Genomic DNA, 25357 nt, shown 5'->3' on the forward strand with positions numbered 1-25357 from the left:
GGTCAGTCTGGCAGGCAGGCAGGAGGGCCGCTCCACAAGTGCCCCGCGACCAACGTAATTCAGACACCTTTTGTGTGCCCGAAGAGGAGAAACGCAGCCCACTGTTTAGCGCTCCTCCTCCTCCTGCTCGGAAACAATCAGGGAGGGTCTCGCCCGGAGCCGGGTCAACAGAATGGGCTGTGAATCCTGTGCCTCTGAATCTGCCGGGTGGGTGGTCCGGCTCGCTCGCTCACACACATAGAAACGCTCTCCTCCTCCTCCTCCTCCTCCCTCTCTTCTCTCCACGATTAGCTCATCCATTGGGCTCCAGCTCAGTCTGCGAGCGGATGGTGCCTGGGGCTGGCCGTGGAAGAGGGTCTTTCTCCGAGGAGCAGACACCCACTCGTATAAGGGGTACCACATGACGACACGTCCTTGTTCCCATTTTGGTGAGCGCGGAACAACAACAACAACAACAACAAAATCACAAAAGGCACAAGGGACCCATATTTGCTAACTTGGACATAAACATGGTCATCACACTTTATATAAAGTAGACAGTGTATAATTACATACAAATCTATGTTTATATGAGTGTGGAAAAATACAAATATTCTGTAAATATGATGGTCAGTCATTGCAAATTGTTCTCAGTTGAATTCGACCAATTCAATCGTTCAGGTTACTTTGTTTTCATAAAATGAAACTGTAACTAACTTTCATAATAATAATAATAATAATAATAATAATTTCATATTTTAAGATTATATTTAAATTATTTCATAGTTAAAATGAGGAAACTCTTTAAAGCACTGATTTTTAAACACTGCCTGATTCTTAAAAAAAGTATATATACACAGTATTTATATATATATATATATAAATATATATATATATACACACACTGTAATATACTGATCAATAACATTTAAGAACTTTTTTTAACACAAAAGACTTAGTAAAAAAATTGTTACATTTAAAAATAATGCGAATAAATGAGTTATACATTTCTGACATATTTTAAAAACTTGACTGTGTTGACCTGACCCTTGTTGTCCTTCCCCTGAACTACAGCGACACCTAGTGAGTAAAAAGTAGAACGGACAGATAGAAACTACAATAAATAAAAAACACATTGAGAAAATGTCATTAAGCACTGGATTGATGTCTAATAATTACACTTTGAATCGCCCCAATGTCAGAAAATAAAATACAAATAAAAATTTAAAGCTCTGAGTCCTGCACACTTAACATTTTATCGCGGTCAAACAAAAGTCAGACGTACGAAATGAGAGAGTCCCACTGAACGAAAGGGCTCCTCGCTTGGATTTAGAAAGTGAGGAAATAAATGTCGAGTCGTGTAATAATGGAAGGCTTCCTGTGGCTTGCAGCATTTTGAAGCAAGACAGGGTGCACCCTGCTGCGGTCTGCGGCCTTCATCCTCTTTTTGACTTCCGGCTGTGATTCTTAAAAAAAGTATATATACACAGTATTTATATATATATATATATGAAATATAATTTGTAATATTTTAAATAGTGAAATATCTTCTGAAAATTCTAAAATAACTTCAACATTCAGTTCACCAAATAAAATTTAAGTATCAAAAATTACATCAGATTAACAACAAAAAAACCGGACCCTAATATCACTGTTTTTTATATATATATATATATATATATATGAGTCCTGCACACTTAACATTTTATCGCGGTCAAACAAAAGTCAGACGTACGAAATGAGAGAGTCCCACTGAACGAAAGGGCTCCTCGCTTGGATTTAGAAAGTGAGGAAATAAATGTCGAGTCGTGTAATAATGGAAGGCTTCCTGTGGCTTGCAGCATTTTGAAGCAAGACAGGGTGCACCCTGCTGCGGTCTGCGGCCTTCATCCTCTTTTTGACTTCCGGCTGTGCCACACTCGCAGCTCGAGGCGTAACGAGTCACTTTATCCACGTTTTTTTAATTTATTTTGTATTCTTCAATTCTTTTCACGGGCACCATGCTCGCGTTTGCGCCGTCCTTGGTTACGCTGGGTAAGTTTTTGTGCGTTAGAAATTGACTGAATCATGTGAGGACTTTTCGACCGGAATTAGTTCACAATAATGGCTCATGATGTAAATCATCATCATCATCTATTTTTTTTTTTTAATCTAGAGTGTGTTTATCCACGTTGCCCATTTTGATGTATGTAATTCATTTGAACTGAACAGAGCAATGTTCATAAACATCAGTCTACTAGGCTGTTAAAAGTCAATGTCGTCAACATAGCCTCAAATTTTAGACCCTAAATCTATAAATTAAGAATTTTAACTGGAATTTTTTCTTGAATAAAATGTTAAAACTATATATTTACTTGATTGAAATATTACGTTTCGCAATGTTGCCATTTATCCTCTTCGTTTGTTTCGAATTGATGTTTTTGATCATCCATTTCAATTTATTTATGCAACTAAGATAAGAAGATAAGATAAGAAAACCTTTATTAGTCTCGCAATGGAGAAATTCCCAATTCACAGCAGCAAAGTTATGAAAGGAAGAAGTAGAAGAACAAAATATACTAGCTGCTGTAAAGGCATTGATATTCTTTAAAAAGGATTTAAAAAGAGTGTGTCAATGCACATTCATTTTCCATTTTTAATTATTTTCTTAATTAAGTAATTTTAATTTATTCCTCAGTAATTTTTTTTTTCATTTACTTCGAAGTGACAACCAGTATCACGCATAGTTTGCATCCCTTAACATTTATTGCTAGGAAGCAATTTTTGTAAATTATTAGGATCTTATTTATCTATTTTTAAATGACGTTTTCTTCATTGTTTTTCTTCATATATTTTGAAGTGATGAGGATCTGTACATAATACTGGAAAGACCATACACCAATCCATTGATCAAAATGCACTTTTTATTCTTAGTTAACATTTTTTTATGTACCGGTAATTTATTTGAAGGTTTTTACGTTTTGTAATTTCACATTATTATTATTATCATTCTTATTATTATTGGTATTATGGCCGTTATTTATTTATTTATTAATTGACCGTAACCTGAACCCTTCATGTCGATGGTTTGCTTTCCCGCAGGCGTAGCTTTGGTCTCACTCGCGGCGTCGCAAATGCCTCCCGGCTCAACGACAGAATCAGAACAGCGAATCATCACCGTGCCTGGCACGGTGGCAGAAAATGGCGTCAGCTCTGAAACTCCAGAAAACCGAAACAGCACCCTCATGAGTAGCACCGTAAGCTACACTAATGCCAATGGTAGTGCCATACCTTGGACGGATCAGAAAGGTATGCTAAACTTCGGAAAGTAAGACACTGTGTCTTCAAGACGGGTCAGACGTCACTTTAATAGCGCATTAAGACGGTGGCTTGCAAAGCCTGGGTGGGGTATGTGCCCGCTTGCCCATCCCTGCTTTGTACGCCATTGCAAAAAATGATGTGATGCCCCCACATGTGGGTAAGGCGAGCCACCATCGTCAATGCACTTTGTTCTGTTTATTGAACAGGACCAAGAGTCCAACACAGAAATAGAAAATGAGTAATGATGTAAATCATCATCATCATCTATTTTTTTTTTTAATCTAGAGTGTGTTTATCCACGTTGCCCATTTTGATGTATGTAATTCATTTGAACTGAACAGAGCAATGTTCATAAACATCAGTCTACTAGGCTGTTAAAAGTCAATGTCGTCAACATAGCCTCAAATTTTAGACCCTAAATCTATAAATTAAGAATTTTAACTGGAATTTTTTCTTGAATAAAATGTTAAAACTATATATTTACTTGATTGAAATATTACGTTTCGCAATGTTGCCATTTATCCTCTTCGTTTGTTTCGAATTGATGTTTTTGATCATCCATTTCAATTTATTTATGCAACTAAGATAAGAAGATAAGATAAGAAAACCTTTATTAGTCTCGCAATGGAGAAATTCCCAATTCACAGCAGCAAAGTTATGAAAGGAAGAAGTAGAAGAACAAAATATACTAGCTGCTGTAAAGGCATTGATATTCTTTAAAAAGGATTTAAAAAGAGTGTGTCAATGCACATTCATTTTCCATTTTTAATTATTTTCTTAATTAAGTAATTTTAATTTATTCCTCAGTAATTTTTTTTTTCATTTACTTCGAAGTGACAACCAGTATCACGCATAGTTTGCATCCCTTAACATTTATTGCTAGGAAGCAATTTTTGTAAATTATTAGGATCTTATTTATCTATTTTTAAATGACGTTTTCTTCATTGTTTTTCTTCATATATTTTGAAGTGATGAGGATCTGTACATAATACTGGAAAGACCATACACCAATCCATTGATCAAAATGCACTTTTTATTCTTAGTTAACATTTTTTTATGTACCGGTAATTTATTTGAAGGTTTTTACGTTTTGTAATTTCACATTATTATTATTATCATTCTTATTATTATTGGTATTATGGCCGTTATTTATTTATTTATTAATTGACCGTAACCTGAACCCTTCATGTCGATGGTTTGCTTTCCCGCAGGCGTAGCTTTGGTCTCACTCGCGGCGTCGCAAATGCCTCCCGGCTCAACGACAGAATCAGAACAGCGAATCATCACCGTGCCTGGCACGGTGGCAGAAAATGGCGTCAGCTCTGAAACTCCAGAAAACCGAAACAGCACCCTCATGAGTAGCACCGTAAGCTACACTAATGCCAATGGTAGTGCCATACCTTGGACGGATCAGAAAGGTATGCTAAACTTCGGAAAGTAAGACACTGTGTCTTCAAGACGGGTCAGACGTCACTTTAATAGCGCATTAAGACGGTGGCTTGCAAAGCCTGGGTGGGGTATGTGCCCGCTTGCCCATCCCTGCTTTGTACGCCATTGCAAAAAATGATGTGATGCCCCCACATGTGGGTAAGGCGAGCCACCATCGTCAATGCACTTTGTTCTGTTTATTGAACAGGACCAAGAGTCCAACACAGAAATAGAAAATGAGTACTTCACAAGGTGTGTGGGTGTGTGGGTTTATATGTGTGTGTGTGTGAATACTGCACACTTTATTTTTGAAAAATTTTGACTTTTTTCCTCAAAAAATATTTATCATAAAATTCTGACTAATTACAAGCACTGCATAAAGTTGTATATTTTGCTACAAAATAAATCAGATTTTTTTGGGGGTGAGCGAGATTATTTTTGGCAATAGTACAGAAATGAAGGTTTATATTTTTTGAGCAAGTAAGGCATAATCTTACCAGAATTTAGTTGTACTTTGACAAATTCAAAACCGTAGGTTCACAAGAAAAGTTGCATCTTAGAGTAAAACGTTTGTTATCGCTTGTTTAGGGACAATATTGAACCTGATGCTACCTTATCGATATTATAATGATAAGAATGAATGCTGCGATACAGTGCGATATTGATGTTGTGCCTCATGTGGGTTTTCATGCAACTTTTTAACTTGTCACGAAATTTTGTGTTGAACTCCAATTTTGTTTTTTTGTTTTTTAAACTTTCTACTTTGGACTGTACAGTATTGGTGCACCTAATGGGATCTTTTTGACCCAGGTAACCAAACTGAAGGCGCATTCAGTGAGACCACGCCTCCACCTATGTCCACATCTTACACCCACGCCCCCAAAACGACAGAAAGTCAGAGGGACAAAAGTAAGTCATTTTCCTCATAGAAGAGCCGCTCAGAGATCAAGAACTTAATTCTATTTTTTGCAGGAAAAGGATTTCAAATGTGATTGTAGTGGTCGAAGTTGAAACAGCGATTAAATGTATCAATAGTCCATTCAAGATGTCATATATGAAGACGCATAAGTAAGTTGAACTGGAGAAATCATCTTTTTCACACAGGTACCACCACAGCAAAGCCTTCCACCACCAAAAGCTACGACACCACCGGTGAGTGGCCTTTAGCTTTTCCTTCGGTGGATCTTGAAATGAAATATGACATAAGTTATGAGTGTGGTCTTAAATGTGACTATTTTTCAACTGCATCTGTCCCACCAAGGCATCCTCATCGTCATTTTAATCATCGTGGTGGCCATCGGCTTCGGGATCGCTTGCTACATCTCCAAGAGGCGAGGAAGGGTGAGTACAAGAGGCGAGAGGAAAAAAAAAAAAAAAATCGCCATAATTGTGTTTAAATGTTTGGTCCCATAAAAAAAAAAAAAAAAATGGGACCAAGAAAAGTCATACCCCCCCCCAAAAAAATGAAGAAAAGCAAAATATTTTAGTTTTTGTGGGGGGGAATTCCTTGAGAAAGCAAATTGGAATTTCACAGGAATACAGTTGTATACATGTATTCATTTGAAAATAAAAATGTGATCTTTTTATGAAGCGAAAAAAAGAACCTTGATTTTTAATTGAATTTGATGTCACGAGACAAGACTTTTGGGGTCTTTCAGCGCTACGCTGTCGACTTCTCGAGAGCGGATGAAGCCAGTGTCCCTCTCAGCCCCGTGGAGCCCATGCTTGCAAACGACAGCGCGCCACACAACGGTAGGTCGACACAATGACTACATACTCGAGATATAAAAAGTCTACACACCCCTGCTTAATCGCCAGGTTTTTCTGATGAAAAGAAATAAAAATAATTGACTGAAATTCTTTTCCAACCTTGTTACACTGTGAATGTGAGCTATAACCTGTAGAACTCAACTGAAAAAAAAAATTCCAGAGTACAGGTAAAAATAACTAAGATAGCATAGTTGCACAAGTGTGCACACCCTCCTGTGATTGGGGATGTGGCGGTCTTCAGAAACGGGATACATATATGGGCATATATATCAACGTTCCAGGGTTGCAGACGTTTGAAAGTGGAGACAAGAGGTCAAAAGAAGAAGAAAAAGAAAGAGAAGCGCCAAAACAGGACGAAGACGAGCCAAAAGGTAAGAGAGTGACTTTTGTGATGAATTAACTTCCTCTTTCTTAAGATCAAGACTCACTAAAAAAAGGGAAGTGCCCGTTACTGTTTTTACAGTTGACCCCATTTTGTCACATGCCAACTCAGAACTTCTGTTCACGGATTTGTTGTCATTTGTTACTCATGTGGAAAGTTTCGGAAATGATCAAACTATGCTGTCACCAGCATGAAGCATTTCATACCAGAGGATCATTTTTTTTTACATTTTGAGAGCCACAAAAAGTGAAAGTAATGGTTAAGCGTGAGGAGAAATGTGTGGAACGGGCAACATTGACGTAGGTTTAAAGATCAAGAATTAAGATATATTAAAAGAAAAGTTGTTAAAAAAAAATCACATTATTTTAAGTGTTATAGTTGCATTTCTAAGGAGAAAATCAAAATCTTTTTTTTTGAAATTACAACTTTTTCACGCACTACTTCAAATGTATTCTTGTGATATTTCCACATCATTCTCAAAATTAAAAAAAACTTTAATATTTTATACACGAATAAAGTTGAAAGATTTTTTTTGAAAATTCTCATGATGTTTTTAATTATCCTCTTGTCAACTTTATTCGAAGGGCATTTCAACTTTATTCCCACAAATACTACTTTATTATAATCACTGCAAGAATAAAGGCAAAATCTCTTTTCCACATACATGACAGAACCTTTTTCACATATTTTGACTTCATTATCATGGTTGTAATTACTACATGAATTATTATATCAATAAAAATGGAATATATTTATTAAAAGATATTCCTAAAATTAATTTTTTCTAACACAAAATGTCTGCTTTTTTGTTTCAACCTCTTCATTTTCCTAAATTCATCAAGAATGTCAAAATATTCTCATACAATTCTGATTTCATTTTTATCTTGGTCACATTTTATTCTCCTAATATATTAACTTTATCCGATAATATTTCAACTTTTTCCCCATGAGCATGACTTTATTTTGATAATAATCATAAAATAATTTACTTTACGCTAAAAAATGTTTTAGCATAAAATAATTTTTGTAATCCTTACTTTCTTCTCGTAACATTCAAACTTGTTTCTCTTTTCTCTAATATTTTGACTTTAGCCCCCTTAAACACGACTTTGGTACAATAATAACTACAAGACTGAGACCGATTAAAAAAAAATAATAAAAATCACGTAATACCTTGACTGTTTTCCCAATCCCCACTTGATTCCCGTAATATTGCGACCGGGATGGGTCGCTCTCCGACTTGAGGTCTCGCTGTGGCCCTGTGCTGCAGTAATCCCGTTGACCACACGAGAGAGCCTTTGGACTAAAGTGTCGACGACTGCGTGAACAACCGCTGATTACTCTTTAATCTTGCGGTGAAGGTTTTGTCTTTTTATGCGATGTTGCACACTATGTTCGATCTCCAAAGACAGTAATATGAATAGATCAGATTTTTCAAATCATATATTCGCTCATTATTATTTGCTGTCTCCACCTGTGTGGGACGGATTCAAGCGTTCCTGTTTGACTTCCGGCATTCGTTCTTTCCATCTTTCTTTCTGTCTGTCAGTCTGCCTTCCCTCCTAGACCGCGTTAACATTCACCGGGGTCATGTTTGAGCTTGCCCCACAGCCTTAAGGCAACACTTTGTCTCGGCGGATAGTGTTGATGGCCACTTTGGAAGGTGAAGGGGCAGTCCTTCCTCTCACGGGAAACAAGTCGTTAAAGCACACTACTGCCACCATTGAAGTGCCTCCTAGAATATGTTCTAGGAGGCTTTTTCTCACGCTTTTAAGTCTACCAAAGTTATTTGTACTGTTACCCAAGTATCACTTCATACAAAATGCAGAACTTAGATTCGCTGTTCTGGACAGGGCTCCAAGTGCACAGGAAGCAATAAGAGAGCGCTTTTTTGTCTGTTTGTTGTCCCTTTACAGCTGAAGCTGAAGCAGAGTCTGCAACTCCACCAGCGGACGACTCACAGAACAAAGCCAAAGAGGCCGAGCCGGTGAAAATCGACGAACCAGGCCAACAAATTTCCGACGGGACCGCGGAAGAGAGTCCGCAGAACGAGAACAACAGCAACAATTCCGACGTGATGCAGAGGAAAGGTGACATGTCCGATAGAGAGGCAGCTGTTAAATCATTTGGACCGAGGCAGTTAAAAGTGCAGGGCACCAGCATGGCATTGTGATGCTCTAGTTTTTATTCACCTTAGTTCCTGTTTAGCAACGTATCATGTTTCAACACTCTTTTTTGGTAAAAAGAAAAAAAAAAACTATGTCGCAATCTGTTCCACATCAGACAATGTTGAGTAAACTTGAAACCATTTTGGTACGGTTTCTGCCCCCTTACATAGTCTTCAGTGAAAACTCAATTATTTGCTGTTGTCCAATACAAAAGTTTTGCATTAGCTAGCTTTAGCTCACACTACATCATAAATACGTTGTACAGCAGAATACCTTCGACATAATCCATTTCAGAGTTAGTTGGGGAGTTCGTGAGGAATTGATTAAGTGAGCGAAGAAACGTTCATCAGTCCGTTCGTTTGTTTGTTAGTTTCTCCATTCAGTGGTTGTTGTTCAGTTAGTTAGTTGTATTCTAGGACACCCAGTTGTTCTACTGGTTAACCTAATATTTTTTTTGTCATTGAAGCAGATTTTAAATCGTCTGCCGTCTTTTGGGAGATTTCCCTCGACAGCCAGGTGTGAGAAATGACGCCCCTGCTTGGTCGTTGTGTTGATCTTCATAAAACACGGTAAGTCACACTTTGTCTTATGCCCTGCCAGCTCAGCTAGTAGGAACAGATGCTGGGTCTGTATAAATCCAGAGACTAGTTCAAGGCACCGGACAGTGTGTGGCTCCCTACGTCCACATGTGACGCATTCCTCGATGTAAATCTAGACCAAACCTATCAATCTTTCAGCAATACCTTTATTTCAGCTTTTGATTGGCTATGGTCAAAGTGAGGCTAGCTGTTAAAGTGCATTTACAGGCTCTCAACGCAACAGGTGTTGCAATAAATTATAAGTAACTGTATGTTTTGGTCAATTAGAAGTTCAATTTGGGCTAACCTGAACTCTACTAACTCTAATCCCTTCACCCTAATCCTAATTCTCTCCTACCCCATAATTTTCTGGATCGCTAATGTGACTACTCACTTGCTGACACACCATAACTCGACCGGTAATGTTAATGTTGCTATAATGACTCGCAGAGACTGACAGAACTGACTACAATGTCTAACTTACCATTAGATATCATAGCTAACCTTAAGCACCGCTGTATCTTGTTAACACCCCATTCGACTTCATTATTTATGTAGCTAGCATTGCTAATGTGACTTCCTAACATGCCTTCAGATCTTATCTGTTGTTAATGTAGCGACCGTGACTCGCTTACAGATGTATTCACTGTATGATATCTAATGTAAGTACTTAACTCACTTTAGCCGTAACTACTCCAATCAGTAACGTAGCTAACACACACGATGTCCACATAACCAAACGTGAGGCCAAATTAGCTATTGTGAATGGCAAAGGCATAGCTTTCCCTTTGGACACGACTGATGACAAATATGATGACTGCACATATAAACTCTTTTTGTATCACCCCCCCCCCAAAAAAAACAACAAAAAAAACCCCCACAAGTGTGATGTGAATAGCTACCTTCCCTTTTTACGATGCCCACCTTGGTTTAATGTTTTTTTTCTTCCTACAAGTCAATGGGTTGTGTTCAGAAAGCGTAGACAAGGAACAGCTGTTCCTTCACAAGGGAAGGGCACTTCCCGAGCGTCCTTCCCAGTTGTGCGACGTTATTACCCAGCCTTGACTGCGCATACTGCACTTGTGTCACTAGTCTGTTACTGTTTTATACGCTACAATCACATTTGTTTGCTGTAGGTTGAGCAGTAAGGTGCTTGACCTGTCTGCGACCCAACAATAAGAACCCACCTCTCCAAGTAGACCTCTATACATTTTAAGAGACCATTTTGTCTGTCGAAGTGCAGTTATCGTTCCCCCCCTCCCCAACTTGGATGAGCTCTCCAACATGAAAGCCCTGGGGCGCTGACAGAAAAATAACATGCTGCGCTTCCCTGCTTCCCTAATTATGCCGCTGTAGTTTATGGCTTGTCAGTGAACAAGCATTGCTCGACAGCACCCTGATGACGAACGGCCTTTCAACTTTGTCTCTTTTTGTGTGTGTGTGTGTGTGTGTGTGTGTGTGTGTGTGTGTGTGTGTGTGTGTGTGTGTGTGTGTATGTCCGGCTTCCAAAACCAGGCGGGAATAAGTGAAGAGGTGACTTTATTCACCAAATGATTCAATATGCTCTCTCAGGGGCTCATAACGATGCCTTCGATCATATTTCAGGATTTATTTTTTCATTTCTCCTTCGGCAAATCCCAAGACTGTTCACTTAGCTTTTGCTGAAATTCAAATTTTGCGGAACACAACTCCTTTTGGTGTGGATCCATGGGGGTGGAAGTCTAATGTTGTGTTTGAAAGTTAGGTTCGTAAAATTAGCTACACAAGGACTGACGTGGAAGTCAGTGATGCTGATAAATTCGTCTGACTTTGATGTAGTAAGCAGAGGTCCAGTTCCCACTTCGTGATCGTGTGAAACTGAGAGTGAATGGTTGTCTGTCTCTTGATGTTCCTTGTGACTGACCGGCAACTAGTCCAGGATTTTGGCCGCCTTTCGCCTTAAATCAGCGAGGATAAGCTCTAACTCCCCGTGAAAAAAATAAAAATAGAATTAGAGAATGGTGTCTCGTGTAAGCAAGTTGCCTCTGCTACGCTACCTACATATGTATGTTGCAAAGTCTAATGAGTGTTAGCAAGTCACGTTAGCAACATTACCTATTCAATGAGCCATGCTAGCAAGCATGGCCAAGTTGCCTTTGGTATGCTATAGGTAACCGTGCTAATGGCTGGCTTTTGTTTGTGCCTCTACCCAAAAATAAATAAATGAATGAATAATACACAATAATATACTGTACATAAATGCGAGGCGACTTCATTTTTTGAAACACTGGGACAAATCCCGAACCAACGCTCTCGGGGGAATGTTCCAATTTCCAGACTATTCTCGCCGATACGCATAAATAACATCAATGGCGGCAAGGTAGGATTATGTCAGCTAGCCTCTTGCTCAAACAGCTGTTTCTGTGTGGAGGTCAAAGTGCACAGCAGAGGCCGCATAAACTTGGCCAAGCCGTGGCAAAAAGCAGGTGATAGTTGTGAGACAGGACGCATGCATGCATTGCTTTCAACCCACTCTTGATCTCCTTCTTTCTTTTTCCAGGTGAAGAGACTAACAACTGCAGATCGAAACAATTTAATTGTGGTCATCATTCATCAAAGGAAGATAAGAAGTTAAATATCTGAAAAAGTTTTATGAATGACTTCCTTGACCTCCATCTTGTGCTTTATGCTATTCCATTAACGTGTCATCAGTGAAACAGTGTAATAAATACTTAGATATGTGACATTGTAATATGCAAAAAGAGACTGAAAATCATAATTACTGTAGAGATAATGTCATCTTTTTGTTTGTGGAATAGTTTGGAGATGGTTTTTGTTATATATGGCAATGAGGAGGCTTTATATATATTTGTAAATGCTTGAGTGCTTGTTATGCTGAAGTGTTTTGTCACTGTCCAATTAATAAAATAAATAAAAAAACACGTGTTACTGTTTTTGTTGTTGTTCTAGTCCAAAAACCCCCAAAATGTTCCGCTAGTGTTTTGAATGAAATACTTTTAGATTCAGATGAAAAAAAAAAAAAAACATCAAAAAATTTGTAGCTACAGTCTCTTTATTGGAATTATGAATTGGGATTTCACAACAACCAATGAAAAACATAAATCTACATATTTGGGTATTTTTGTTCATCTAATAGACCGGATAAGGTAGATAAGTGTGTTTTCTTTTTGTTTGTTTTACTGGTCAAAAGGTCCAAATTTCAGTTTTAAGGTGTTGTTGTACCTTAGCGTTTGTTGTCAGGTGTCTCCAAGTCAGTTAGAGTGTTAGCTATGTTGCTGACATTTGTTTAACCTTCCACAATGTATTACCTAAGCTAGTAGCTAGCGTGGTTATTTTGAGGGAAGTAAAAAAGTTCGCATTTCAAGGTCTTTGCAGTATGGTGTTTCCCAGTGGGTTACCATGTCAGCTATGTGGCTAAAATTTGTTTAGCTAATGTATACGTTCAGTTTTTAATAGCTCGCAATTTTTTGTTGATGCGGGTAAAAGGTCAACATCTCAATTTTAATGTGTTGTGTCATTAATTTAATCCGATGGAAAAAAAATCCCTGGGGTTTCTCAGCGCACCTTCCTGCAGGATTATGTATCGCCTTTCTCGTTCAGTTCTTCATTTCCCAGCATTTGGTTGCGATCCAATGGTTAAAAGCAGCCTGTTTCCATGGGCCAGGATCTATATCAATCTGCCCGCGGAATGCTTGAATAGGCCATTGAGCAGGTGAAAATTTGGAGGTGCGTTTGTGACGGAAGTAGCCGACCGCAGGCATGGTCGGCCCGCATCGAAGCTGAATCTAAACCTCTTCCTCCACCCCATCGAAACATCTCCGGTCTCAGAAGCCATCGCTATTTATATGCCACGTTGATTTACAGAATGGACGTTTAGCATGAGGCCGCTCACAATCAAAGCCATCTTTTCTGGACTTCAGCAAGGGATGCATTTTTACCATTTTTGTTGCTTTTGTAGCGTCTGTTTGGGGGTGTGCCTAACCCTGAGTGGGCCCAATAGCCCTCAAGGGGTAATTGTTATCTTGTTATTATTTTATGTAATATCGTAAAATCCTTAACGACTTAAAGAGCAATTTCCCAAATACTTTCATTGTCCAAAATTCCCAAATTCGAAATGTGGCTATTCTGGGGACTAATATAACACGCATTGTGCATCACCATAATGTTGGCATTTTTTTTTTTAATAAATTGAAAGTAATTAATGTTTTTATAATTTAAAAAAACTGAAATAGCAAAATATTTTATTATTTTTATTATTATTGTTATTATTATCACAGTGGTGTTTTATTCAATTTTTTTTAAATATTTAAACGAAAAATTTCTTCTTTTTTTTTTTAGAATTTTTAAATTTATAGTTTCTAAGAATGCTTAAGAATAAAAAGAAATAAATAAAAACTTCTTTTACCATAATTCTAACAATCAACGCGGGTCGGGAAGAATTAAAACACCAGGATCTTTAGAATGGTGCCAAATAAACTTCCGCCACGATGGGAATGTGAGCGAAATCAAGGAGTGAGTGAGTATAAATAAAACTCGTGGTGTGTTTGTTTCTATAGTTACACCCCCACCCTACCAAGCATTTATTTCCATCCGGTCAAGTGAGGAGGCCGAGAGATTTATTTTAGAAAAGCGTGATACAGAATGCGTATGGCATTCCGGCTATTTGGCCCGCGTTTTAGGCCGGGTTTTCCACGGCACTGCCCACGACAGTGTGCTTATTACACAGTTTCTACACGTTCAAAACTTTTCGATCAATTTGCACTGTAAAATGACATATGTCCTGGACTAAACACTGCTGAAATCAAAGAACAGTGTGAAACTCTGAAGCTCATCACAACACCAAAACATTATCCGAACAAGGTGGCCCGGTATTTTTATCTGAACATGACCGTGTGCGCCATATTGAGTTCACGCATTATGAACTCAATAGAGATGCAGAAGGTTAAGGCTAAGCCAAATCGGTGTGGTCTGCTTGCCGACGACTTACTAGGCAAATTTAACACATTTTTGCAACATTCGGATCAGATGTTCAGTTTTCTCAGGGTGCCCGTCGTCCACCTGTCCAGCTGATGCCCTTTGTGGACCCAACCAGCAGGCACTCTAGTGCCGGGACGTCCCAGTGACGTGACCCCACCATAACCCCTTACCAAGTGTGAACAAAACTCGAGTAACCAATGGCGTCTGTATTTATTTATTTATTTATTTATTTATTTTTTGCGACGTTGGTGAAGCTATGTTTCATAGACAGTGTGATCTGTCACACCTGTTTTTCTCTGGTAATATCGTGATAATTTTTTTTAGACCACACCCCAGTGCACACCTCGAGGCTGTCTTAAGACCCCCTTCAATCAACGTGCCCAATATCAACCATGTGCATGTAGGCAATCTTTGGCGATTGTCGTCAGAAGACAAACTATTGGTTAGCACGCACAGCATCCATTCCACTAAATTGCCTCCCGCACTGCAGTTCACACCTCCCCCTCACGTCCCACCTCTCAAAAGGTTGCCTCTCTTGGTTGGAGGAGCACTTTCACAACCTCTTCCAATAGTCTTTCTTAATTTAGCTGTGAGGGCAGGAGGCTCTCCCCCTAACACGTTCCCCTCCCTTCCTCTGTGCTGACAGGGGGGGAGGGGGGGAGGCTCCAACGAGGGTCCCTGTCTACAGTTTCATTATTACCTGCGCAGCCCTTGCAGCACTCACCACACTTGTGCGTCTGTGGGAGGACGCAGCAGCAGAAGATAGAGGACCAGAAGCTTGCATGTTTTTTTTTTCTTGTTCAAATTGGGAGTTGATTTTTTTTTTCTTTTTTGGTCTCTACTTTGTGAAATTTAAGACAGCGAAGCAACGGACATGGCAGCTCGTCTGCAAAGTTCACACTGGACGTGCCTCCTGTTCGTGCTCGGCGTGTGTCTCGTCTCAGCAGAGCCTTTTAACCAAGCGCACCTGTACCAGTACAAAGCCGGACCTAACGAAGACAACATCATCATCGCCAACAACGGGATCAGAGTTCCGCTGGGGAAATCCGTGTTTTTGGATCCCCTGAATGACTTGGTGACTGAGGTTCAGCCCGGGGATCGCTACCACATCACGGTTTTGGACAACGACCCGCTGGCTCAGAGACCGGGGACGCTAACCCCCAAGAAGTTCCCTTGCTCCTTCGCGCCGGATGAAGTGAAATACACCCATTTGGGGTCACGGAGCCCCAGCACGGACCGGGTGAAGCTACAGCTGCGCTATGACTCGCAGACAGACACAGTGGTGATCCCATTCATTCTTGTTCAAATTGGGAGTTGATTTTTTTTTTCTTTTTTGGTCTCTACTTTGTGAAATTTAAGACAGCGAAGCAACGGACATGGCAGCTCGTCTGCAAAGTTCACACTGGACGTGCCTCCTGTTCGTGCTCGGCGTGTGTCTCGTCTCAGCAGAGCCTTTTAACCAAGCGCACCTGTACCAGTACAAAGCCGGACCTAACGAAGACAACATCATCATCGCCAACAACGGGATCAGAGTTCTGCTGGGGAAATCCGTGTTTTTGGATCCCCTGAATGACTTGGTGACTGAGGTTCAGCCCGGGGATCGCTGCCACATCACGGTTTTGGACAACGACCCGCTGGCTCAGAGACCGGGGACGCTAACCCCCAAGAAGTTCCCTTGCTCCTTCGCGCCGGATGAAGTGAAATACACCCATTTGGGGTCACGGAGCCCCAGCACGGACCGGGTGAAGCTACAGCTGCGCTATGACTCGCAGACAGACACAGTGGTGATCCCATTCATGCTGGAGGTGGAAGTTGTTTTCCAGCAGCTCGAGGTCCTCACCAGGAATATGCCCATCAACGTGGACAAGCTCAATGGCGAGAGCGGCCCCATCGACAAGAAGGCACTGGAGTTTTCCTACGAGGATGGGGTCACACAGTGCAAGATCGCCACACTGGTTGGCGCCGGAGGTCTCCCCAGGTATGGCACTCTCATTAATCATCCCAGCAATGGACAAATGGTCGACTGCGACCAATTTGTGAAGATGGGAATTCGTTACAAGCACACAGCCAAGACCGATTCCCCAAATAGAGACTACATTCCCATGGTGGTAGAGCTGCAGGACAACGAAGGTAACACGATCATGCAAGAGCATTTCCAAATGATGGTTCGGATCAGGGAGGGCACAGAAAACACGGGGCCAAAGCCCAGCTTTGTGTCAATGATGATGATGGAGGTGGATCAGTTTGTGATGACCGCCATCACTGGCGACATGCTGGCCGCTGAAGACGTGGAGTCGGACCCAGACGATTTGATCTTTAATGTCACGTCGCCGCTGGGCCCCGAGCAGGGCTATATCATCAGCACGGATGACCAGAACATGCCCATCACCTCCTTCTACCAGCGAGACATAAAAGATCTCAAAATAGCCTACAAGCCGCCTTCGGGTGACTCCGAAGTGGAGAGAATCTTCCAGCTTGAGTTTGAAATTGTTGACACGGACGGTGCCGTGTCTGAGACCTTTGCGTTTATGATTGTGGTGAAGCCCATGAACACCATGGCCCCCGTGGCCACCAAAAACACGGGCCAGCTCTTGTTTGAGGGGCAATCGAGAGCACTTTCCAGCTCACAGAATTTAGAGATCAGTGACGAAGATAACCTGGAAGATGTGAGAATCACCGTAATTGACGGCCTGAAGCACGGGCAGCTGAGTGTGCTCGGGGGTCGCAGGAAATTCTTCACGCCGACCGATTTGGACGCCGGAGTTGTGGTGTATCAGCATGACGGAAGTGACACCTACAGCGACAACATCATTTTCCGCATGACGGACGGCCAGAATGACGTTGAATTTTTGTTCCCCATCACGATCGTCCCAACGGATGATGAGCCGCCCATCATCAATGCAAACACCGGGCTGGTGCTGTTCAAGAACGAAGTCATGCAGATTTCACCGTTCATCCTGAGCGCCACGGATATCGACTCGGAAGACTCCGCTGTGAAGTTCATCCTGCAGGAGCCTTATTCTGTTGAGGGGGAGTTCCTGCTTCGGCAAGTGGAGCCCCCCTCCGACCCCTCCCTGTGGAAGTTCAGCGCGACGGATGAGATGTTTGAGCAGGTGGTGACTGAATGGGTCCAGCAGGACATCATGGATGGAAAGCTATTCTACCGCCACGTTGGAAGTCACAGCACCACCACCGTCATCGACCACTATGTGTTCCGGGTCCAGGACGATAATGACCCACCCAATCAATCCGGGGAGCAGTTGTTCACTGTCAAAATCCACCCCGTCGATGATCTTGCCCCAGAGCTCTGCCATGGCACTACCCTTCACATGACGGTCAAGGAGTACGAACTGACGTACTTCAAGAAATCCTTTTTATGCTACACCGATCTAGACTCCGATGACCGAGACCTAAAGTTCACCATCACCAAGCCTCCGGCTGACACAGATGAGAACAACCCGGTGCCCCTGGGTGACATTGTACTGACAGACCACCCAGACATTGTCATCAACGAGTTCACGCAGGCCCAGGTCAACCACCACAAGGTGGCGTACAAGCCCCCTGACCAGGAGCTCGGCATCACTCCCAAAGTGGCTCAGTTTACGTTCATCGTGGAGGACACTTCTGGAAACACAGCAGAGGGGCTGTTCACCATTTTTCTGCAGCCGGTCGACAACAAACCCCCGCTAATTACAAACACGGGGTTCAGCATCATGGAAAGAGGCTCGTACGTCATCACTAGTAACGATCTGCACGCCACAGACACTGATACAAATGATGAAAATATCATTTTCACAGTGAGCCTAGTTCCCAAACATGGGCGGCTGCAGTATTTAGGCATCGACATGTCCAACGGAGAAACGTTTGTTCTCCAGGACATTGCGAACGGCCGCTTAGCTTACATCCACAACGGCGAAGAATCTCTGAACGACGTCATCAAGCTGGACGTAAGTGACGGTTTCCACGAGGTGCCCATTAACATCAAGATCACCGTGGACCCAGTCGACGACGAGACCCCGACCATCATGCTTCCTGCCGGTGTGGTGGCCGCGTCCATTGACGTGCTGGAAAATGGCGCCACGGAAATCACCAGCAATGTGATACAGGGCCGTGACGAGGACACGGATGACCTCATGTTGATGTTCATTGTAGAGGAGCCCCCCAGGCTGGGCGAAATCCTGGTCAACGGCGCCCCCGCTGAAAGGTTCACGCAAGCCGACATTATCAACGGAGCGGTGGTGTACGTGCACACCTCCGGGGAAATCGGACCGGTGAAACGACACGACTCGTTCAACCTCACACTGTCCGACTTGTCTGACCAGTGGGTGGTCGGCGGCAACAAGGTCCAAGGCGTAACGGTGGGTGTAACCATACTGCCTGTCGACAGCATTCCGCCGATTGTTCGCGTCGGGGGTCAGTTTGTCGTGCTGGAAGGGGAGAAGAATGTCATCACTCTGGACCAGATCCAAGCGGAGGACATCGACACAAACAGCGAAGACATCCTGTGCACCATCATCGTCCAGCCCTCATCCGGCTACGTGGAGAATATCTCCCCAGCTCCCGGCTCGGAGAAATCCCGGGCGGGGACAGCTATCACTGCCTTTAGCATTAAAGATGTTGCCGCCGGGCATATCTACTATGTCCAAAGCATCCATAAAGGCATTGAACCCGTGGAGGATCGCTTCACCTTCCGCTGCTCGGATGGCATCAACTTCTCTGAACGACACTTCTTCCCGGTCATCATCATTCCAGCCAATGACGAGAAGCCTGAAATCTTCATTCGGGAGTTCATAGTGATGGAGGGCATGAGCTTGGTCATCGACACGCCCATCCTAAACGCGGCCGACGCCGACATCCCCGATGACGACTTGTACTTTGAGATTGTCAAAAGCCCCAAACACGGCACCATAGTCCAACAGCTGAGCACTGGCACCATCCCGGTGGACAGATTTGACTTGGAACAGATAAAGGAGGTCTCCAATATAGTCTACGAGCATGACGACTCTGAGACCAAAGAGGATACTTTCGTGATACGCCTCTCAGACGGGAAACACACAGTGGAGAAGAAAGTCATCATCATGGTCATTCCGGTCGATGATGAGACACCCAGGATGGCAATTAATGACGGACTTGAGGTCGAGATCGGTGAGACTAAAGTCATCAACAACCGGATTCTGAAGGCCACCGATCTGGACTCCAACGACAGCACGCTGGTGTACATCGTGCGCTACGGTCCGGGCCAAGGCTACCTTCAGCGCATCAGCAAGTTTGGAGACGTTCTCGGTAACATCAGTTTCGGCATGAACTTCACGCAGGACGAGATTGACAAGCAGCTCATCCAGTACGTGCACACTGGCCAGGAAGGCATCAGAGACCTGCTCAAGTTTGATGTCACGGACGGCGTCAACGCCCTGATTGATCGCTATTTCTACATCAACATCGGAGGCATTGACATGGTCTTCCCAGAAGTCATCAACAAAGGCGTGACCCTCAAGGAAGGCGGCAAAGTCACGCTAACCACCGATCTCCTTAGCACCAGCGATATCAACAGCCCCGATGAGTTTCTCAGCTTTAGCATTACGCGGGCACCGAGCAGAGGTCACCTGGAGTGCACCGACTATCCGGGCGTGCCCATTTCCACCTTCACCCAACTTCAGCTTGCCGGCAACAAGATCTACTACATCCACACATCCGACGACGAGGTGAAGATGGACAGCTTTGAGTTTGAGGTGACGGATGGCTACAACCCGGTCTTCCGCACCTTCCGGGTATCCATCACCGACGTGGACAACAAGAAGCCCGTCTTGACCATTAGTCAGCTTGTTGTGGAGGAAGGTGAGGCCAAGCTAATTACGCCGTTTGAGCTGACGGTGGAAGATCGCGACACGCCGGACCGCCTGCTGCGCTTTGTCGTGACACAGGTGCCGGTGCATGGGCAACTGCTTTTCAACAACTCCCGGCCCATCACGGCATTCACCAAGCAGGACCTGAACGAGAACATGATCAGCTACAAGCACGACGGCACCGAGTCCGGCGAGGACAGTTTCTCCTTCACGGTCACCGACGGCACCCACACCGACTTCTACGTGTTCCCGGACACCATTTACGAGACGCGCAAGCCGCAGATGATGAGCATTCACATCAACACGGTGGACAACGGCGTGCCGCAGATCGTGGTCAACAAGGCGGCAGGCTCGCTCAGGCTGCTCCCCTCGGGCCACGTGGGTTTCCTGATCACCAGCAAGGCGCTACGATCAGAGGACCGCGACAGTCAGCAGGATGTCCTGAAGTACATCGTGTCCGAGGCGCCGCGACACGGTTTCATCATTAACTCCGCCAACGGGAACGACAGCATCAGCACCTTCACACAAGGTATGAGCACAACCCACCATCCATCCACTTGATAGACTTATTGTTAGCAGCTAACAATAGTCAACATACACTTCTCACAAAATATTTCGCTTCTGGGTGAAATAGGATGCCCGTATTGCCAGAGATGTCCACTTCTATGACTTTTCCGGTCTCTCCGAATTCCTTCATCTGTGTTGCAACCCGCTGATAACACCGTGACACGCTAAGTTCAGCGGCCCATTCCATCCGCGAGCTTCCTCGTTTGAAGCTTTGCGATGGCAAGATACTGTTGATCAATTGTGAGGTGTCGCTCGGTCTCATGATATCAAAACGTGAAGAGCATGATGAAGAGGACTGCTTCAATACCGAGTGTAATTGAAGCAGGAAAAATATTTATGGATCAAAACAAATGTTGCAAAATGCTGTAAATTTAGGTGGGGTCAAAATAAGTTCACCTACAAAGGTGAAACTTGGAACCAATAAAGATTTAAAGATGTTGATGAAAACACACTTTTAGTTAGTTGAAGATTCAGTCAGGTTTAATTAAAGTTTACAAAACCCTCCCCCCCAAAAAACATACATTATGATTGAAGATTTAATTGCCTTTAATCTTGACAAAAGCGTCATTGAAATCCTCTTGAGTGTGTCCGAAAAACTTTGGTTCATCTTCAATGTTTACAAAAACACTTCGGATAGCTTCGATGACGACCAAATGGTCTTTGCTATGTGCAAAAAACCCACAGACTGTACGTTAGACTCAGCGAACCAACTCCAAATTCGACGTATTTGTTCAAATGATCTCTGAGCTCTCACGTCGTCTTAATATGAATTCCCGGTCGGGGGGAACTGCAATTTAAAACCTGTGACTATGGCCCACATATTCTTTCTTCTTCTCTGACATTTTGTATTTCTCCTGACACGCTCACCTTGTGCCCACAACAGCCGACATCAATGACATGAAGATCAGCTACGTCTTGTTGGATGGAAGCAACGCCACCAGCGACATCTTCTACTTCACCGTTGAGGACAACGGTAAGAAGCGTTTCAATCGTTACCTCGAAGCGGCTGGTTTTTTTTTTTTTTTTAACCTAAAAAACAAAGTCAGTCTCACCCAAGTATTTGCATCATAAAGACTGAGGGCAGTTGGCCGTGACTGACACCCGATATAGAGCCGCCGTCTTACTTTCAGGCGGGTTTAAAGGACGTCGGGTTGGGGGTTGGGTCAAGGGGCCACTTGAGCCAAAAAGGTGACAGCGACTCAGAAAAAGCGACGGACAGTTGAAAGGCCCGATGGCTTAGGTAGAGTCCCCACCTGACTTTTTAAGCCACGCATCCGCTTTGGCAAAGTTGGCGCACCCCCTCTCTAGAACACGCACCCTTAAGAAAACATTAGAAAATTCATTTCGTTGATGAAAAGTAAAGCACAGTTGGTTGCAAAAATGATCTCCATACAAATGATTTTACATTGTACCCGATGTTTATTTTGGATTTTAAAAAAAATCCTTTTTGAAATTGCTTTTTCAATCATTCTAATGAGCAAGGTAAATGTTTATATTCCATTTAGACAAATCAATAAGAGAAGAAAAGAACCACCATAAATCTATCTCCCTTCAGAATATCATTACAAGTTGCGTGTGTGACGTTACGAGTCACAGTACCTTCTCTATGTGTTGTAATTTGAGAGTTTGAAATGGCATTAATATCCATACATAAATGATATGGATTTTATATATATATATATATATATATATATAGAGAGAGAGAGAGAGAGAGAGAGAGAGAGAGAGAGAGAGAGAGAGAGAGAGAGAGAGAGAGAGAGAGAGAGAGAGAGAGAGAGAGAGAGAGAGAGAGAGAGAGAGAGCGAGCACAGGCTGGACATTGAAAAGTGACAGGTGGCCTTCGCTAATTTAGTTGCAACTCGCGTAGTATGCAAAACAGTTCAGACCAGTGCTGTAGGGAAAGTTGAATTTGTCAGTGTTTAGCATTAGGGGCCATCTATTGTTTCATGCACGCTTCAATAAGGGGTCTGCGGCGCTAACGCTAATTGCTATAGGGTCGACCATTCGCTCTGGAGCGAAACGTCACTCACAGCTACCACTGAGACGAAACCCGAACTAGTAGGACAGATAAAGTTAAAATTACAGTTGACCTCCGCTATTTGGGGAAGAGCAAAACTCAACGTAGAAATGACGGCCATGGAGTGGGGGATAATTATTCATTTATTTAAATTATTTTTCAAAAATAATAATAAATTAACAAATATATATTTCTTCAAAAACTGCTGCGTCCAGTCAAGGAATGAGAGAGGGAGTTGGATGAACATTCGAGGGACAAAAAACACAGCAAAACAGTGTAGAAGCTGAATAATTGGACACCTGGATAATTGGACACCGTCTCACAAATAATCACACACGTCCGGCAGATAGGAGCGAAAAAGGCGGAGAGTGGAGAGGTTGAAGGTATTTGGGACGTGAACGGACACGCCATTGGTCAGTTTGTTCACCAGCAAGCTCCAAAGTCTCAAACAAGGACCTTAAAAGCTACATCACGCAAGACCTGAGAAAATTAGACGAGTCAAGACATTGATGAAAACTTCGGAATCGAAGTTGCTATTTGATTTATTCTTGTCATTTATTTTGAGTGTTAATAAATAAAACAGGAAATGGGAAAAAAAAGTTGGAGAATTTTATTTTTACAATTATTTTTTTTAACCTGTGCACACCCCGTCCTGAATTTTCTATTCTGAAGAAATAGATTTTAAATAAATTTGTAAAAAAGGAAAAACGCACTGAAGATGAAAAAAAAAATTATGGATACTTTTATTGTTCTACGTGTTGCGCACCCCGATCCAAGTTTCTCTTTTTTATTTAGATTTTTTAAAAAGTTGAGTTAAAATCTTAAATAAATAAGTAAAGGCATACACTTAAGACTATTAAAAAAAAAAACATCTGATTTTTGTAATGTGAATCGATCAGAACCGCTTTAGCGTCACTCCACTCACACACACTCACAGCGAAAGACAATTTGGAGTGATCAACCTACCGGCGGATGTATTTTTAAAAATATAATTGAGGGATGGGATAAAAATACTGTATGACCTTGCAATAATCTGTTAAGCCGTGAGGGGAAAACTTTTTTATTCATTTAAATTTTGAATGTCGCACATTTTTAATCTTGGATGATCCTGTTCATTTTCTTCAATTAAATTGTCGCTTTTTTTTGTCGTTGTGGTTGATTACTTTAAAGTTTTGATTTTGACGAGGGAAAAATGTAAGTGAAGAAATAACGTAATCATAAAGTTTAAAAAAACTGCTCAGATGTGCCTTCAGGCCACACATGCAAACTGATTGATACACACACTTCCTCTTAAATCATGTAGATACCTTCTGATTATTAAGTGTGGCATTTTCATGAGAGAGGAGGTGTGTGCTGGTGTGCGATGCCCTCCGGCCAAGTGTACCACGAAAGCCATAAATAGTTGCGAATGCAGACTGTGGCTCCGTCCATCCGACATGAGGCGAAGGAAGGCGCCACAGGCGAGAAGTTTTCCTTACTTTTTAACATGTTCAGACATTTCCTTGCCCTTTTCACATCAACCCTTCAAGCTCTGGAAGCGTGTCACGTCTTCAGGTCCCTGACCTCCATGCACAATTGGATCTGTGCTTGTTTATTATAGCAACAAAGCCGGCCATAGATTTATGACCCGGGCAGCAATCAGACGGGACCGACAGTTTGTTCGATTTTAATTCATTACATTTTAATTTTATTGTGATGTAAATTAAACATTATCACAGATCTTTTTTTTTTTTTTTAATGTTTTAGTCTTAATTTTTGCCCCTGACCTACATGCACAATGGGATCCGTGATTGTTTACTTTAGCAACTAATGCAGCCATTGATTTAAGACGATAGATTTATGAACAAAAGGACACATTTTTTATTTTTATTTATTTAACTTTCTCTAAATTTTTATTTTTGCTGCCTATTTATAATGATCCAAAAAGTTAACCAAAATAATATAATTTTTTTTTTAAAGGAAAATAGAATTTAATTCAATGTTGGTATTATTACTACTACTAGTCTCCAATAACATTCTTTTTTTTTTTAAATACTATTCGATGCAGCTCTTTGGACATTGTATGTCATTCCCTTGTACAGTTGTTGCCAAAGTTATGGTGTAGCTCAGGTCTGGTTCTGCACAAGGTTCAGGGGGGTTCAGAGGGATCCGGGGTGGATGGGTGTCATGTGATCACCAAAAACCAATATAGGAATGCACTTCCTGCGAGACTCGAGACTCCAGGGCCACAGACAGCACAAGGCCTGAAAGTTGAATGCTATCCATGGGGATCCTCTTTCAAAGGCCGACACCACATTATTGCGGCCCCCCTCTCCCTCCCGCCATCCCATTTGCTTGCCCCTCTCCCC

The 25357-nt window shown here is 42.2% G+C and overlaps 3 protein-coding genes across 5 annotated transcripts in view; all 3 read left to right on the plus strand.

The window, feature by feature from the left end:
- Positions 1-1843: 1843 nt before the first annotated feature.
- Positions 1844-12533, plus strand: LOC109511484 (uncharacterized). Of its 3 annotated transcripts, none has more exons than XM_019862623.1 (10): positions 1844-2013; positions 3061-3267; positions 5518-5616; positions 5812-5859; positions 5969-6048; positions 6366-6459; positions 6759-6848; positions 8776-8949; positions 9494-9596; positions 12145-12533. In XM_019862623.1, exons 1-9 carry the CDS (start codon positions 1980-1982, stop codon positions 9547-9549), a joined length of 882 nt encoding a protein of 293 aa, XP_019718182.1. In that variant the 5' UTR covers positions 1844-1979; the 3' UTR covers positions 9550-9596; positions 12145-12533. The 3 variants fall into 3 exon arrangements, with proteins under 3 accessions (XP_019718182.1, XP_019718183.1, XP_019718184.1); XM_019862624.1 differs by having other exon boundaries at positions 1848-2013; positions 9497-9596; XM_019862625.1 differs by lacking the exons at positions 1844-2013; positions 3061-3267 and adding an exon at positions 4419-4697.
- Positions 12534-14683: 2150 nt separating this feature from the next.
- Positions 14684-15900, plus strand: LOC109511013 (FRAS1-related extracellular matrix protein 2-like). The gene has a single exon (XM_019861731.1). The coding sequence runs from the start codon at positions 15457-15459 to the stop codon at positions 15898-15900; it is 444 nt and encodes a 147-aa protein (XP_019717290.1). The 5' UTR covers positions 14684-15456.
- LOC109511377 (FRAS1-related extracellular matrix protein 2) overlaps positions 15884-25357 on the plus strand; it is a 29575-nt gene continuing 20101 nt past the window's right edge. The window contains exons 1-2 of the mRNA XM_019862447.1: positions 15884-20954; positions 21876-21965. Coding sequence (XP_019718006.1) covers positions 15959-20954; positions 21876-21965 — 5086 coding nt within the window. The 5' untranslated portion in view covers positions 15884-15958. The remainder of the gene's footprint in view (positions 20955-21875; positions 21966-25357) is intronic.

This window comes from Hippocampus comes, unplaced genomic scaffold (assembly GCF_001891065.2).
Source record: "Hippocampus comes isolate QL1 unplaced genomic scaffold, H_comes_QL1_v1.1 scaffold7, whole genome shotgun sequence".
NCBI classification, from domain to species: domain Eukaryota; kingdom Metazoa; phylum Chordata; class Actinopteri; order Syngnathiformes; family Syngnathidae; genus Hippocampus; species Hippocampus comes.

Excerpts from the sequence above, each read along its gene's own strand:
- LOC109511484 (XM_019862623.1), top strand. The coding sequence starts at position 1,980 with ATGCTCGCGTTTGCGCCGTCCTTGGTTACGCTGG. Across the intron at positions 2,014-3,060 it reads GCCGTCCTTGGTTACGCTGG|GCGTAGCTTTGGTCTCACTC; the intron begins GTAAGTTTTTGT and ends GCTTTCCCGCAG. Across the intron at positions 6,849-8,775 it reads GGACGAAGACGAGCCAAAAG|CTGAAGCTGAAGCAGAGTCT; the intron begins GTAAGAGAGTGA and ends GTCCCTTTACAG.
- LOC109511013 (XM_019861731.1), top strand. The coding sequence starts at position 15,457 with ATGGCAGCTCGTCTGCAAAGTTCACACTGGACGTGCCTCCTGTTCGTG.